At 35.7% G+C, this 17964-nt stretch overlaps 1 protein-coding gene and 1 long non-coding RNA gene across 5 annotated transcripts; one reads left to right on the forward strand and one right to left on the reverse strand.

Moving 5' to 3' along the window:
• Positions 1-7574: 7574 nt before the first annotated feature.
• On the forward strand, positions 7575-17332 carry LOC110870174. Of its 2 annotated transcripts, none has more exons than XR_002553115.2 (6): positions 7575-8352; positions 8516-8661; positions 8749-8848; positions 9007-9185; positions 9720-9878; positions 17129-17332. It is a non-coding gene; the product is annotated as an uncharacterized LOC110870174 (long non-coding RNA). The 2 variants fall into 2 exon arrangements; XR_004888093.1 differs by lacking the exon at positions 17129-17332 and adding an exon at positions 10648-10792.
• On the reverse strand, positions 10928-15124 carry LOC110870155 (uncharacterized protein At2g29880). Of its 3 annotated transcripts, XM_022119373.2 has the most exons (4): positions 14675-15103; positions 13975-14027; positions 11700-12061; positions 10928-11598 (listed from the first exon to the last, which is right to left on the reverse strand). In XM_022119373.2, the coding sequence occupies exons 3-4, from the start codon at positions 11970-11972 to the stop codon at positions 11044-11046; spliced, it is 828 nt and encodes a 275-aa protein (XP_021975065.1). In that variant the 5' UTR covers positions 11973-12061; positions 13975-14027; positions 14675-15103; the 3' UTR covers positions 10928-11043. The 3 variants fall into 3 exon arrangements, with proteins under 3 accessions (XP_021975065.1, XP_021975059.1, XP_021975052.1); XM_022119367.2 differs by lacking the exons at positions 10928-11598; positions 11700-12061 and adding an exon at positions 12139-13206 and having other exon boundaries at positions 14675-15124; XM_022119360.2 differs by lacking the exons at positions 10928-11598; positions 11700-12061 and adding an exon at positions 12139-13209 and having other exon boundaries at positions 14675-15124.
• Positions 17333-17964: the final 632 nt, after the last annotated feature.

The raw sequence follows: 17964 nt of genomic DNA on the forward strand, positions 1-17964 counted from the left end.
ACTAACTACTAGGTAACATGTTTTCAAGCATCTATATCACGATCTTAACATCAATTCTTTTATATCATATAAAAACCCATCTCAAGTCATGTATGTTCAACACTCAAACTTGCAAATTTGTTCAAGTATCTTGTTTCTACTAGCAACTATGATGATTTTAAACATGTGTAAACCCTCATCTTCACCACATAATCAGAACCCACTTAGCACATAATAGGTTAATTATCAAATCCCTAGTTTTAACACTAATTCTCCAAGTTTTCAACTAGGGTTTGTTTCTAAACAAAGATTTCAACACAATAGCACTCATAGATTCAATATTCATTCCAGAATTTCGATTATGATTGTTCATCATAATCTCAAAGTATCACTAAATCTTAAAATTCGACATACCTTGTGATCCCCACGACTAGGTGATCATTTATATGTGTTCATGCATCGATTTGGGTCTTGATTTGAGCCTCAATTTGTTGATTTGTTGGAGTTAGGGTTTTGGCTCTCCTTGGAGCCTTCTCCTGGTCGTTCACGAACACACTAGGTGTGTGTGTGTTTTGTTTTTGATTTTAGTAAATAATCTTTTAGATTATTCCACCTTTGGCCCCTCAAGTTTTGTTAACTAGTAAGTAGGCTACAACCTACTTATTTTCAACAATATTTTGTTTTGTTAACTAGGTTAAACTTTGCTAGTTTAACTTAGTGAGTTTGTGGTAGTCGTGGCCCGTTATATTTTAAGTCCCGTTAGTTCGGGCCTTCTCTATATACTTGTTTTCCTCAAAGTATTTATCCTCTTTTAATTCATATCAAATTTATTCATTTAAGTCCTAATATTAACCGGGTTAATTTTTACCACTAACGATATTTTACCCGTCGTCACTAGTAACGTGGTTTAATTACCAAATCCATTTTTGGGGTGTTACAAGTCTACCCCCCATAGAGAGGTTTCGTCCTCGAAACCTTTTCTTACATAATTTATTTGAGTTTCAACCCAATGTACATAGACTGAGTAACCTTCTAAGCATTACTCACACTTTGACCATTTGTTAGTGTCATTAGACAATATGGTAACATCTTTTAATTACACAACATATGTATCTTTTATGCGAATTTACGCAACTCAAAATAACGCCATCTTGTCATTTCGACTTGTTTGAGTAACTTAGCGAAATCCATCGCCTTTATACTTTCGAATTCCTTGTGAATCCGTTATTTTCACCCATTTGGATGTTTCTAGTGAGATCTTTCACTGTTTACAAACAGACCCCTTTTCTTTACGAACTTATTTATTTGGTTCATTCGTACAGCATTCGCCACTAAAATGAATTTCCTGATTTTATCTTATTTATTTAGCACTATTTAAATGTGTATTAACGGAATTCTACAAGGCATATTATCACATACCTTCCAGCTTTATCCTTTTTCTCGTGCCTTTACTCGATCTGACTTCCCAACACTTTGCTTGTGTTGCCTTGTGATCGCTCAGTAGGCGATCAATGCTTTTCATTATTATGACCTCATGGACCATCACTGTCGTTTTGTATTCACTTACCTTTATTATTTGGCTTGACTGAGTAGCCATTTGGCCACTAGGTCATACACGCTTATCAACTATGATTATTTCACGCTAATCTTAATATAGATAGCGTGTTGAACACTTTCTTAATTTAAATATTGATCTTAACCGGCCTCATTGACTAGTCTTATTAGTCCAGTTACTTTATACCCATCTCTCGGGCTAATATGTGATTTTATTTCACTTAACTTTCCTGACCGTGATCGCGTCACGTCGTGTTTTAGGTTTATTTCCCAATCATCTCATACTATATATATTTGATAAAACGTTGTTTTTGACTAAAACGGAATTTTAGTTTAATGTTTTATCTTTAAGTTATGTCAAGCAATTTTGACGACTTGGCATTTACTCTTTTACAGTCTTTGTTTTACGCGAAGATTCTCACTGTTTCCCTCGCTTTGTTTAAGTAATTCGTAGGTTCTCTCACGTGGCCTCGTAGGCTATTTCCTTAGGTCTTCACCCCCTTTTAATGGGAACCCTAAGGTTTATTCCCCTTTCTTTTCGTGACCCGAGGGTCATTCTGATCCCATAGACCTTAACACTAATCGCATTCCCGTAGGTTACGATGATCCCACAGATTCATCTTTTATTTGTATCTACATTCAAATGCATATATGTATATATGCATATATAGCTTCAAAACATGTCTTGTTATGTTTGGAATCGTATATTTCCGCTTTTGAACTTTAGTTGACCTTGATCGTAGTCTAAGGCTTCATTTGTTTATTTTCGGACGAAATTTTCCGACTTTATGACTTCTCATATTATTTATGTGTAGGTTCATCTTATGCTCACCATTCTCCAGTTTTCATATATCCGTACTCGATTATGTCCCATTACCGGGCTCATTATTCTTTTGCTTTTAACGGTACCACTATCCCGTTTGTATTTATTCATGCCGTCCGGCGTGATATTGTAATCGACCCGTTCAACTTTAAAATAGTTGAACATAATTTATTCACAATTTTTATTTACATTATTTTGTCATCTTTTAGTTATGACCCAAAACCCGAGTCCTTTAACTTTCTATCCGAGTTTCCGTTTCTCGGTCTGTGCATGCGTTCAATTCTTACCCATCAACCGGGTGTTTTACCGAAGTCGTTATTATTACGACCCTCCTGGTATACATTAAGACCTCGCTTCCTTTCTATTTTCCGACTTTGTCCTCGAGTTTGACGTTTTACAAAAACGACTCGTTTAAAGACATATTTTCATTTTTCCGGGTTCGAGTGTAAGTACACTCCCTCCCAATGCATATCTTGATTATTCTACATGTTTATATTCTTCGGGTTCGAGTGTAAGTACACCCCCTCCCAATACATGCCTACATCATTTTACATGTTTGCATTTTCTGGGTTCGAGTGTAAGTACACCCCCTCCCAATACATGCCTACATCATTTTACATGTTTGCATTTTCTGGGTTCGAGTGTAAGTACACCCCCTCCCAATACTTGTCTAAATCATTTTACATGCTTGCGTTTTCTGGGTTCGAGTGTAAGTACACTCCCTCCCAATACTTGTCTAAATCATTTTACATGCTTCTTTGTCCCTTCACTCGGGCTCATTATCCTGTTGTAATACGCTTCCGTCACTCGGTTGTGCGTTTACATTATTATCAAATATTTTGCTTATCTGATTCATTTGGGTACTTTTTAGTTAGTCCCGTTCACTCCACCCTTACTACATCGGATGTAAATGTGTCCGCTATAAGAAACTCGTGGTATCATATGCCACTACTTACTTGGCCAGAGTAAGTGATTTAACACATGACATACATGACCTTTTTATAGTTTTCACATCACGCCCTATGTAAGTAACGCCCCTATTCAGTTTTCTTGGAAATTACATCCTGGATATGTATTTCTGTTCAGGTTTTCCAAGTTTCTAATTTACCTATGCAACGATCATTCTCTACATGTTTGTTGCATATTGCTAATTGTGCGATTATATTTAAAAACACGCACCTGGTAATGCTTGCCCCGACGGGCGTTTCTTGCCATTAACCTTGTTCGTGGTCGTTACGCGATTTAGTCCTTAGTGAGCATGCTCCTATCGTCATACTTTGGACCGTTCCTCTATCATATCCTTAATTTGTTCAGCTCTTGTCATCTTTAAATGCAAGTGTCCTTCAATCAAGATATTCACAAAAATTAGTAATATCAACTTCAATAATCACCTGTATTATAATACAAGGCTTTTTTACTATACGCGTCAACGCGCGTATTTTTGTCAACTATATCCATCATTTAATTGGGGTAACGTGTATTACACGGTAACCCTATGTGTTGTCTGCAACACTTTAATGCGCTAGACCATTAGCGTACATGCACTTACCGGATTTGCGATCAAGCCTCGAACCGAACACTATTCTTTGTCAAGAGCATAAGGTTTAAGTCCAAGCATGGTTCCTCCCCACCATACTCGAATCTCTTAAACCAAGGCTCTGATACCAACTTGTAACACCCTAGTTACTGATTAACGATTTTGTATGTAATTACCAACAATTAAATGTGTAGTTAAGGCTACACATGCTATAGAAATACGGGTTTATTAAAACTTTTACAAATCATAAGTTATTCTACATAATGTGATCGAATTCGTTGTTTAAAATTTACAACGTGGCAAAGTGCGGAAGCGTGTATCTTTATCGTGTTCGGTTCTTCGCTGAGCTTGATCGTCTTCCGGCATCCAAAAGTACCTACTTTTCATAAACATGAAATGCTTTAGTCATACGGGATTTAAAACGTGTCTAAACAAATCCGGGAATTTAAAATAAATAAAATATATTTTGTTACTGGGTCCACCATAACTTACGGTGGCACCGTAAGTTACGGTAGCCCCTGAAAGTCTATCCTTCCACCGTAACTCAGTATGTAACCATCGTAATCATATCAGCTCCACCGTAACTTACGGTGGCACCGTAAGTTACGGTGGTCCCTGCATCCAGCTTTTCCATTTTGCCGTTTAACGACACGAAAACTTCCGTATCTTTCAAACCGCTTGTCCGTTTAACCTACCGTTTCTTCCTACGTGATTGTAATTTGATTCTCCACCTTATGGAGTTAAAATCAATCCTCCGGTTTTACAAAATTTTAGACTTTTAAGTCTTCGGCTATTTCCCTTTTTACCAACTTTCGACCCGTTCTATTTTTATCGAACAAACGTGTTTGTTTGACCTTTATTTCCCATAAACCTATCAAGTTCAAAAATGTTTAACATAATAGGTTTCAAATTAGAGGTTTATATACCTCCTTAAACCCATTTTCACCCATATGCTCATTTTGACCCGTTAAGGGTATTTATGCATATTTTAAGCACCAATCTCTTTCATTCGCTCCTAAATACATATGCCCACATTTCTTATCAAATGACCTCCCACCACAACTATATTTGTGGTGGATTCAATGTAGTGATTTATATATTCCAAATTACACACTTCAAATCATTATTTTACGGCAAAGACTCTTTATAGAGACTTTTGACCAATATTTTACGTCTTTTGCTTTTCATACTTATTCAAAGTGTTTATTTCATCCTATCGCTTATTTCCAAACAACCTTTATGGTTCGTTTGCTCAATTTCACTTACAAGGGCGTTTTAGTCAATTTTAGTCCTTCATTTACGACGAAGGACTATTAGTACATGTTTGATTCCAATTTACGACCTTTTAACTATATTCTTGCTTAGAAATCGATATGTTTCTAAAATACCTAAATCATAACTCAATTTATTCGGTTTACCTAAGAGGTAACCAAATATCTATATTTTAACCTTGTCTAATTCTTGTAGAACTCCAAATTCTACATGATGAGTTGTATCATTATACATACCTGGCTCGGGTCAATATATTGACCCGTTTCAATACCTTTCCTTAGTGGCCGTTAAATGATAGCGATGTAAGTATCCATGTGCTATTTATTTCCTAAAATCATACAACTTGACAACCCATTAGTCAATATCGTCAAAGGGTGATAATTTCACCCTTTTGACTCGTTTGGTCTAAATGACCAATTACCATCGCCAATTTGTCAAATATTGTCAATTAACCAATTTGCCCTTATCGGTTATTATAATTTACCTTATTTGATAACCATTAAAAGTACATGTTTCATTCGTCATAAAATGATCGAATAACAAATTTTAACAATTTTCTAACCATCACTATGGTTTCTTATCATATTTGATTATTTTGTTCCGTACGACTACACGCCGGAACACCATATCTCAATTAGATATTTGTCCTTTACGTACTCTAAATATATATATATATATATGACTAGTGTAAGATATACTTACTTTGCATCCGCATTATGCTTTTCCTTCGTTCTTGATTCGTTTGACCCGCTTCCTTCCCCAAGCTTTCACCTAGCTTGCCATGCGTCAAACTATCATTGTAATTCGTAAGACGGTTGGGTTAGTCATAATCATTTACGACTATTCCATCCTACGCTTCTTATATCGAGTTTTATCATTTGATCATATACTTGGTCGGTTTGACTTTTTAAAGTCAATCGACTTATCAACTTATTCATTGCACATTTGGTTTATTGAATTTCACTTAGGCATTTCATCCGAATGCTTAACGAAATCAAATTTTTACACACTAACTACTAGGTAACATGTTTTCAAGCATCTATATCACGATCTTAACATCAATTCTTTTATATCATATAAAAACCCACCTCAAGTCATGTATGTTCAACACTCAAACTTGCAAATTTGTTCAAGTATCTTGTTTCTACTAGCAACTATGATGATTTTAAACATGTGTAAACCCTCATCTTCACCACATAATCAAAACCCACTTAGCACATAATAGGTTAATTATCAAATCCCTAGTTTTAACACTAATTCTCCAAGTTTTCAACTAGGGTTTGTTTCTAAACAAAGATTTCAACACAATAGCACTCATAGATTCAATATTCATTCCAGAATTTCAATTATGATTGTTCATCATAATCTCAAAGTATCACCAAATCTTAAAATTCGACATACCTTGTGATCCCCACGACTAGGTGATCATTTATATGTGTTCATGCATCGATTTGGGTCTTGATTTGAGCCTCAATTTGTTGATTTGTTGGAGTTAGGGTTTTGGCTCTCCTTGGAGCCTTCTCCTGGTCGTTCACGAACACACTAGGTGTGTGTGTGTTTTGTTTTTTATTTTAGTAAATAATCTTTTAGATTATTCCACCTTTGGCCCCTCAAGTTTTGTTAACTAGTAAGTAGGCTACAACCTACTTATTTTCAAGAATATTTTGTTTTGTTAACTAGGTTAAACTTTGCTAGTTTAACTTAGTGAGTTTGGGGTAGTCGTGGCCCGTTATATTTTAAGTCACGTTAGTTCGGGCCTTCTCTATATACTTGTTTTCCTCAAAGTATTTATCCTCTTTTAATTCATATCAAATTTATTCATTTAAGTCCTAATATTAACCGGGTTAATTTTTACCACTAACAGTATTTTACCCGTCGTCACTAGTAACGTGGTTTAATTACCAAATCCATTTTTGGGGTGTTACACGGTGAAGAGGAAAAATGGTTGATATAGCCAACATGTGCCACTAGCTTCCATTGAGATTAATGGTGGCATGCGGGGAGGAGTAGTGGTGGATATGGCCGAAAAAGGTAGAGATGGTGTTGTGGGGTAAGTGGTGGCAGTGGTGTTGGTGGTGGAAGGTGTTGAAGGTATTGATGGTGTTGTGGGGTAAGTGGTGGCGGTGGTGGAATGTTGAGAGAGAGAGAGAGAGCGTGTGCGGCATGAGAGAGAGTGTGGGGTTGTGAACGGTGGTGATGGTGAGTGGTGGTGAATGGCGGTGGCAGTGGTGGTGCACGGTGGTGATTGTTGTGGTGGATGAGAGAGAGGGGGTGGGGGTTGTTTTGAGTTATCTGTATATACATATTTATATAATCTTACAGACAAATGTCGGTGCACCAACCAAATTACAATAATGCCCTTTCCTTATAATTACGGTAATGCCATTCTTTCTCCTCACTTCTGTTTCCCCCTTCATTTCCACTCGACTGAAACATATCACTCAGATCCAAAACACTAGCACAAATCGCCGTTGAACCACTCAAATTGCAGGAGCAAGAAATATCATACAGAAAGAGATAAGAGATGAGAGAGAGTAAAGCTTTTACTTTCGCTCTCTATCGGTCTTATCTCCACCGCTTCTCCCTGATCTGTCTCTTTCTTGCTTTATCCGGCGACGGTCCTTTGCCGGTGATGTGAGATGCTGAACGTTTTTCAAAGCCCTTTTTCTATTCTCTCCATACGAGGAGAGATAGAAACGGAGAGCTTGAGGTGTTGCCCTGCCGTTGCCGGTGGCTCCGGTTGTCTGTGGCGGCGGCGGACGTCCAGTTTGCGACGCCTCTGTTGTTCTCCGGTTATAGCTTTGAATCTTTTGGTTGGCATGGATGTTAATGGGATCGTGATGGTGTGTTTCTGAGTCTCGACATGGATTATGTTCAAGCCTACGATGATTCTGAGCCTCAAGGGTGTAAACTCTATATTTTTTTCTTTCGATTTTTTTTCGTGCACAATGCAATGCCTCTTCTGTTCTCTGGTTATGGTTTTATTCTTTATTTTTTATATTACCTAGAAGTTTATAAGACCGTGATGATAAGACCCTATTTTTTCTGGTTTGCATCGATGTTTATAAGACGGTGATGATGTGCTTCTGACTCTGGATCTGGATTATGTTGAAGCCTATGATGAATCTAAAATGGTCTATTTTTACGGGATTTATGCCGGAGGCTATGATGAATTTGAGCCTCATGGGTATATATATATTCCATATATTTTTTACAGATTTTCTCCATTAAATTATTTCTGTTTAATCGATTTATTCTGAAGGCTATGATAAATTTGAGCCTTATGGATGTAATTGTATACCCTGTTTCTTCTGAATGACGAAAGGATGAAGATCCTACCTCTTATACAGATGCTGCAGGACAGAATGTTTGAGATGGAAGCAAATTAGTTTGTTTATTTATGTTTCCAAGGAAAGTTTTGTCCTTGGTAACATTGTCCTCACATTGATCGGAAAGAAACTCCCGAGTGTTTAACGCCAGGAGTCCCTTGATAATGGTAACATTTCAAAAACTGAACTTAAAAAGTGGAATACTTTATACTTGGGTCTTGGTGTTTATTTGATTTTAATTTGTAATGTAATAGGAGGTGTATTGAAGTTTATGGTACGTCTAGCTATTGTTGTAAAAGCTTTGGTGGTGGTTTTTGTTCCAACATCTTGCTGGGATATGTGACGGATGATGAGGTTTATTCAATTTCATGTTATTTTACTTGAAAAATTAATGTATACTGTAGGATTGTATTAGTCGATGTTTGGTCACAAGAAAATTCGATTACTTTTAGTATTTTATGAAGCAACACCCTATCAATTTTTTTTAAACCAACATTGCATTGTAATTGAAGGTGTATACGTAGTCATAAAAAAGACTTTAAGAAAACCGTACATGTGCGCTCTGCCACAACCTCCGTGTACTTACGTGTAAAACACACACCCCCGCGTTGCGGGGGCTTTAATGGAAGTTTGGATTTGTTGAGACGCAGAAGGAAGATATGCCACTGGAGCATGTCAGGAAGATTATCAAGTGAGTTTGTGATTTTTGACCTAACTTATCAGTAATATCTTCGCATGCTATAGTTTAAATTGTTCTGTGACTGTAGAATTTAGCTCATTGAGCTGGTTTTGATGTTATGGCCTTTATGTTTTATGTGTGTTAGTGTTTATTATCGTCTAAACAAGATGATATGAATACTCATGATTAATTATTCATATAGTTTTGGATTTTAAATGAAGTTACAATAGTTTATTGAATAGTCTACTAACTTACATTTTTCGTAAAGTGATTGTGCATCAGTTCTTATACAATAGTTTATTGAATAGTCTACGAACTTGCATTTTTCATTAGGTAATTGTGCATCAGATCTTATTTGAATAAAAGTCCCACTTCCCAAAAAAATGGCGTTCCTAATTCTATGTTTAATGACGTTAACGTCACGAACATAATGTGTCTAACAAAGTCAAAAAACGTGTAACGACTTGTGCGGATTCAATCTTTATTTTGTTGGTTTTCAAGAATACAAAACCAAGAACTCAAGAAACAAATTTTTTATGTGCACAGGTTGATAGAAGATACAAACAATATTATCATCAAATGCAGATAATTATATCATCATTTCAAGTAATTGCTGAAGGTGGAGCAGCAAAAACCTACACATCACTCGCACTCGAGCCCAATTCATGCCGTTTTCGGTGCTTGAGAGATGCAATCGACAGCCAGGTAACACGTTTTCAATAACTTTTTTTTAGTAAAGAGCCGGTCAAATATAAAGTATAAATGCGTTTTCATTCGACGATGACATAATTTTTTTTAGTAAAGAGCCGGATCAAATATAAAGTATAAATACGAGTTAATTTAACTTTTGACGCCGCCGCAACGCGCGGCGGGTCAAAATCCTAGTGTTATAATAATTAAAGGGATTTTTAATATATATTATTGAATATTTTGTTTTTAGAAATTAAAGGTTTTTTTATATATTACTCTTTATTTTATCAAAATAAAAAAAAAGAATGGATTAGGATGACAATTTAAAAGATTTAAATTGAAAATCCCCAATATACCCCTGGTTAAAAATGGGGGTTTTGGACGAAGTTAGTCAATGTGATCAAAATGGCAACAAAGTGGAAAAGTCAGGGACCCAGAGGCGAAAAAAAAACTATGTGGACTAAAATGACAAATTTGGACAAAACTCAGGGACTAAAATGGCAATTTACTCTTATAAGTATTGTTATATTACAATCTTTTTATTATTTCACTAGTAGTTGACTAAGAGGGAAATAAAAAAAAATTGCAATAGCAGTTCAGTTAGCATATCCTGAATGAATGATGAAATAGCACATTCAATGCCACAAATTAGAAATCAGAAGACAACCAGCCGTTGACTTTCTTGACCAAAAGAAAAAAACTCAAAATCACAAACGCATGATAATAATTACAAGTAGCAACTTTATGATTTAAGCAATCATATTTAACCTTCTGTTTGGTATAGGGTAATGGAATGGACGAGTGAATGGAATGGACAAAGGAATGGAATGGGCAAGGGAATGAAATGGGTCATTACCATTCCATGGTCATGTTTGGTTAACCTATAAGAATGGAATGATACATTACTTTGTGTTGTTTGGTATGCAAAAAAAGACGAATGAATGGAATACAATTCATTGAAAATGACAACAATACCCTTGTCTGAAAAATAAAGAAAAATTACTAGTTTTCACAAAATTTTCCATTAAAAATTATAATAAATATATATTATGAGAAACAAAATATATTTAACAAACATAATTCAAAATTTATTCAAAAGTTTCCAACCAAAATAATTAAAAATCATCCAAGATCTGCAAATTAAAAAAATAAAAATAATCCAAAAGTCATCTATATCACGTCAAGCAATATCTTCAAGCATAGTCTTTACCCATCCAAATTTGCGTTCTTCATCAACCTTAAAAAAGATTACCATCAACTCTTCATTTTGTGCGAGCTTACATACAGCCTTGTCACATTCACGAGTAGTCAAACCCACAACTTTGTTCATCTCCGCAAAAAGATTGTTACGTAGTTCCTCTCTATTGCTCTCAGTTCCAAAAACTCTATTGAAAGTATTTGTAGCCTCCCTAATCTCCGCACCAATTATTTCAGCCGACTCTTTCAAGCTACTCATTAGAGGATCCCAGTTGTTGCGCTTCTTCCTCTTTCGTTGTATACTTGAGTCTTCTCTAGAAGCTTCATATGAAGACCTATTTAGTGGTTGATTAAGATCCACATCATCTAGTCCATACCCAGTAGCCTCTGCCTCTGGTTCTTCTCTGGTCATATCGGATATAATATCAGCGGCTGTTTGGGCATCTCTCCCACTTGCCCGATCCTTGCCAAACACAATACATAAGTCCCAGTAATGAGGAAATTTCTTCGATCTCCATTTTGCGGCATTTTTGTGCACCTAACAAGCCACATCATCATGATCGAAGTTAATAAGACATAAAATAATTATATGAAAACAAATATTAGAAAAGGCTACAATCATAAATGATTATGAATTACCTGTATATAAGCTTGCCAAACATGCGGCGGAGCCTCAAGCATGCCATTATTGTAATCCCAACCAAAACCACTTGTATTGTTCCATGCTAGCATATCATGCACAGCAGACCAATCACTCTTCATTGTCTTTACACGCGACTCTATATGTGGCTTTCCTTTTATGCCAGCTCCGGGAAGTGATATTGCTAGTTTTCGTTCAACTGCACTAAAGAAGCCCGGTTTAAACCCATTATCGGATTTGTAATTAGAACCTGAATTGAGCACATCAAGCATTGCTGCAACAAGCTTCTCATCTTCATCGTCATTCTATTTTTTTTTATTTTTTCCTGGACCCCTTTCAGAATCAAGTTGTGACTCCATGTCTTCACACAACAAACCAATGTTATATAAATAATAAAAACATTCAATTATTTATAAATAACAAACATAAGATAACAAACACACAAAAACATTCAGATTTATTCTAACAAAAAACATTTAATAAACATGACCGAAATAACATAACTAAAAAGTAATGGTCTAATAAATCAATGATGTCTAGATGTCCATGCATCAAACATAGATGTTGCTAAATTTTGTCTGAAGTTTGTCCATTCATTCGAGGTCCCAACTGTTGTAATATGTTCCACATTTGAGCCAAGATCTTCGTCATCCGCATCATTATTTGTGTCAATGAACTCATCATCATCAAAAGGATCATATGCCATTTCTCTTCGAATAAAGTTATGCATAAGACAACATGCAAGTATAATTTTATTTTGTGTTCTGATAGGATAGAAAGATGGGCTTCTAAGTATTGCCCATCTTTTCTTCAAAACGCCAAAACATCGTTCGATGACATTCCTTGCTGAAGAGTGCTTCATGTTGAAATACTCTTCGGGCGTTTCCGGTTTATGTCCATTTAACCAAGTATTCAAATGATATCGTTGACCTCGGAATGGTGCAAGGAATCCCTCTCCGTTGAAATACTCTTCGGGCGTTTCCGGTTTATGTCCATCTAACATTGGCTCTGGCTTTTTAAAAAGTTCATTTTCCAACCGTATAACAGCATTTAACACATTGTTGAAATGTTTACTAATAGTCTCTCCTGATCTGCGAAATTGAAACTTCGCTACTCGATTCTTCACATGGTGTGCCAAAACGTACAGGAAAATTGCAACCTGTTCATCTACTTGGAGATACTTAGTCGCCTTCAACTTTCCACCCCCCTCCAACATACTACAAAGTGTCACGAATGTTGCCCTAAACATTCGTAGTTGATGAAGACAAGTGTCGTCACTCTCGTACACTAATCTATGCATATATTCTTTTCTCTCGGGGTTGAACATCTTGAAGCGAGGTCTAGTTGGACACATATCTAAACGTATACTTATAACTGTTTGAACTGCTCGTATATACCAAGTAACCATATTTACTATATGAAGCCACAACGCACAAAATGCGGCTAATTTCTTTTGTTTTTTCTGGCTGTTCAATTTAAGTCTAGACATAATCGTAGTAGTTGATGCTGCTGGTAATTATCAAATACACACACATCAGTATTAATATATTTACTCAATTCAATGGAATTAGTGGCTAACTACTTAGCTGGTTAAGGACTGATATCCAATATTTTACCCCATTAACTACTTAGGTAGTAATGTCGATCCATCACGAAAAAGGTGTTTGATGCTGCTGGTAATTATCCTGGGATCTGGTTGGTTGGCTGGATTCATTTAAAATGAGGTCTCATTGAAGGAATAATTTGAAGAGCTATTATAGTAACAACCCGCTTTGACCCGAACCAATATGACACTTTATAAAGTGTCACATACATCAGAAGAAACTAGCATATTTGCTGATGCAAATTCTTTATTAACTGTTTGTGAACTTCAACAAAATAGGATGTGAATCTGGTCGTTGTCGAGTGCACGAAAGCACTCTTTAAGACTGTCATATTAATTCATCTCATGTTTCTAACTTTCTATTAGTGCATATTCTTATGTGGACAACTTTTAATATATTGAAATAAACAAAGTTAAAAGGCTATCAAAATGTGGAAAGTCCAAAAAAATCAAGTTGGAAGTTCACAAACAGTTAATAAAGAATATGCAATTAGCAAATATGCTAGTTTCTTCTTATGTACATGACACTTACGAGCAACATCAAACACAATATGACCAGCCACCCAATAGCACACCCTCCAACATTCAGTCATTGGTCTTTCTAGTTTCTACCAACAAAAGCCTTTCTAAACAAGCACAAGTGATGAAAATGGTTGCAACAAATAACATACCTTTTATGGTAAAGGTCCACACCAGCAAGCACAAGTGATAACACAACTGTTATCTGCAAACAAATATATATATATATATATATATATATATGAAAAAAAAACATTCAGTTTTGACTAAAAAAAGATGAGACATTAAATTCTTGCATAAGCTTATTTTTAGGTTTGGGGTCGGCTCGTTTACTAAATAATAGACTGTTCAGGCTCGAGTTCGTTTACTAAATAAGCTTATTTTTAGGTCCGGGGTCGGCTCGATAAACAAACGAGTTTTTATTTTAGGTTTAAGCTCGGCTCGGGCTCGATAAGGCTCGGCTTATTTCGAGCTTTTTCTCGAGCCGATATCGAGTAGCTCGCGAGCCGCTAGGCTCTTTTGCATCCCTAGTTAAAACTCACAAAAAAGAACCGGTAATTCAATACATAGAACCGAAATAGAATATAAAATATGAACTATCAAAACAGAACAACAAGAATCGTGATATGAAAAAGGAACGAACAACTTGAATAAAAATGAAAAAACTTTTAGTTGTGTTTTCTTCTAACACAGAAACCAAAAAAAAATGATAAATTCAATTATCATGGTGAAGATTAAAAAAGAACCAGTGATATTACCAATTGATTCGTAAAGAGTTTAGTTCACCATTCATTCAGTGAAAGTTTGGGATGATAATATCACAAGAATTGAACAAATAAATAAATAATTTACCTGATTTCGTGTGTCTGATGACGAAAATAACAATGAACTGGGCAAATTAGGGTTCTAGAGGAGTGACGCTCTATGAAGATGGCGATATATATAACCAAAATCATAATCCATTCCTTGTTTAGAGGATGTGCAGATCAGATAACGATGGAAAGGGAGGGATAATCGGTGAAGATGGGGGCAAAATAGAGAAACAACCTTTTCTTATTGAACGGAATGAAAAAAAAACTGGGGGTAGGCGAGGAATAGATTTCAACAATTTTAGAAGGAATGGAATGGGGTATGTAATGCTTTATTCCATTCACATGGTCAACCAAACACTTCTTTTTTCATTACCCTTGAATGGATTATTCCATTCCATCGTCCATTACCTCATACCAAACACTACCTTAAAGTTTAAAACTTCAGGTAGGTAGGTTTACCACTTACCCGGACTTAGAATCAGCTGCGTGTTCCTTGGAGATACAAAACTTCAGCTATTTCGGTATAATTCCATTTCTTAATGCATCAAGTATTAATATTGTATATATGCTGTTTGCTTTCTACAAACTGTGCTTTTCCTAAAGGTTCTTGGGACCCCATATGTTTTATTATAAATAATGGGTAAAGTTCTTGTACAAATAATCTTAACATACTAAACATACAAATTGAAGGAAAACTCAAAAAGACAAGGTGGCATTTTTGTAATTATCAATAACTATCAAAGTTACTCTACAAATATACTTAAAAAAACCTAACCACTCCCCCCACCCCCAAAAAAAACCTAAACCCCCCACCCCCCAAAAACCTAAAAAAACCTAACCCCCCCCCCCCCAAAAAAAAAACCTAACCCCCCCCCCTCAAAAAAAAAAAAAAAACCTAAAAAAAACCTAACCCCCCCCCCCAAAAAAAAACCTAACCCGCCCCCGGGCCGCTCTTGCGAAGCATCAACCAGTTTTTTTTTTTTTTGCTGTCTCTGTTTATTTTCTAATATATAAAAATTGGCGTTGTTAAAAGAAAACTATAAAAATAAAAGTTAGTGGGGCAACGTTTCAGCGCAATTAGCTCACAGACATAGGGTATGTTTGGCAAAAGGAGCTGGTGGCTGGAAGCTAATACCTGGTGGATGGAAGCTAGTAGCTAGTAGCTGTAGTTTTTTAGATATATTTGGTGTTTGGCAGAGTAGCTGAATCTTTTAATAAAATTTATAAAATGACCAAAATGGACAAAACTAAAAATTTATTAGCGTTGTTAAAAGAAAACTATAAAAATAAAAGTTAGTGGGGCAACGTTTCAGCGCAATTAGCTCACAGACATAAGGTATGTTTGGCAAAAGGAGCTGGTGGCTGGAAGCTGATAGCTGGTGGCTGGAAGCGGTAGCTAGTAGCTGTAGTTTTTTTGATATATTTGGTGTTTGGCAGAGTAGCTAAAGCTTTTAATAAAATTTATAAAATAACCAAAATGGACATAACTAAAACTTTAAAAAGTTTGTGCTTAAAAAAATGGGGTAACTTTGTAGAATAGTAACAAATTTTCAAAAGTGTTCCAATTAGGTCACTCAAGTTTCAAAACTGTTCCAATCAGGTCACTCAACATTCATTCTTCATTAAAATTAAGGGTTTTTTCATCCATTTCGTAGATAACCGTGGTGATGTGGATTTTTGTTTCTTTTTTCTCTTTTATTTGATGCTAACGTCGAGTGATGACGTGGATTGTAACTTGTTTTTTTATTTTTTAATGTAATTAAATGGTTTTTATTTTTAATAAATATAATTTCATATATTAAAATAATTCGACCCCAGCATCTTATGCTCCATTTTTTTCTTGACACGTGGAAAAAAAGACATGGCTCGATTTGAATGTTAAGTTATCTAATTGAGACAAAAACGACACCAGTGACCTAATTAGAACACTTTCAAAACTTGGTTACTATTCTGTGAAATATCCCCTAAAAATTAATTATCTTTAGAGTTTAAAATAGTAATTTTTTCCCTAAAAGTTTGTAGCTCCTTCTAAACGCTACTAGTAGGAGCGTTCAGCCAAAAGATTCAAGGTTCTAACCTAAAAGCTTTAAGATTCTTCAACCAAACAAGGTTTTTTTTTATTAAGTATGAGCTTTTTCTTAAAAGTTTAAAGCTAGAAGCTCCTAAAAGCTTCTAAAAGTTCCATGCCAAACAAACCCATAGTCTTTTAAGACCCACGGTGTGGAGGGCTTGAAAAATTGGTGTTATTCGACATGTGGACGCCACGTCAGCGCGTGTCAGAATAGTAACATGGTGAAAAAGGGGGGGGGGTGTGGAAGAGGGGCGTTATTCGACACATGACACATATTTAATATTATTATTATTTTCTATTAAAAGTAATATAAAATCAATTAAATCTAATCACATAAATTTAAAAAATAAAGATAAATTCACAAAACTACATAAAAGTTTAAAATTTTATATAAACTTTAATTTTCTTCTTTGTCTTCATCAGGGTCGTCTCGTGCAACGCTCCAAATGTGTTCAACAAAATTCGCTCGAAGATTGTAATGTGTTGTATTATTTTTAATTTCATTTAAGTTCGCTTCTTGTTCTTCATTACTTAATTCTTCGGTGCTTGGTTGACTCGTCTCCTCGTAGTACTCGCAAATTGCGCGTCCCTCATCCACCGGAATCATGTTATGCAAAATAACCACGCGTACATCATATTTCGAATTCTAGGTTTTTCCATAAATCTACACTGCACTTTCAAAATGTGCCATCTTGATTGCAAAACACAAAATGCACTTTCGACATCCTTTTGTGCCGCCATTCGAGCCCCGTTAAACTTACGTCGTTTTTTCGTCTAACGTCGTTTCCCGGGTAAATGATTTTACGAACACAGCCCAATCCGGGTATATACCGTCCGTCAGATAATAACAATATTTATACTCCGCACCGTTAATAAAAACAGGTCCTTTCGGCCCAACACGGTTCATATGGTCGTTTAAAATGGGTGATTGGTTAAGAATACTTATATCGTTATTTCCAGCAGGCATACCAAAGAATGCATGTCAAATCCGAAGATCTTGAGATGCAATTGCTTCGAGCATCATAGCCGGTTTTTTTTATGAAATCCGCTACTGTGTTGCCCGGCCCACGATGTTGGACAATTTTCCCACTCCCATTTCATACAATCTAAACTACCGATCATCCCTGAGAATCCATGTCGCTCTTCATGAGTCTCCAAGAGTTGTTGTATGTCACTAAACGTGAGTTTTCTCAAATATTTTTTTTAAATATACTTCGATAAGATACCCACAAAAAATGAAGACTTTCCCTACCCACCCG

The sequence above is a fragment of the Helianthus annuus genome, chromosome 1 (genome assembly GCF_002127325.2).
Source record: "Helianthus annuus cultivar XRQ/B chromosome 1, HanXRQr2.0-SUNRISE, whole genome shotgun sequence".
In the NCBI taxonomy this organism is placed as follows: domain Eukaryota; kingdom Viridiplantae; phylum Streptophyta; class Magnoliopsida; order Asterales; family Asteraceae; genus Helianthus; species Helianthus annuus.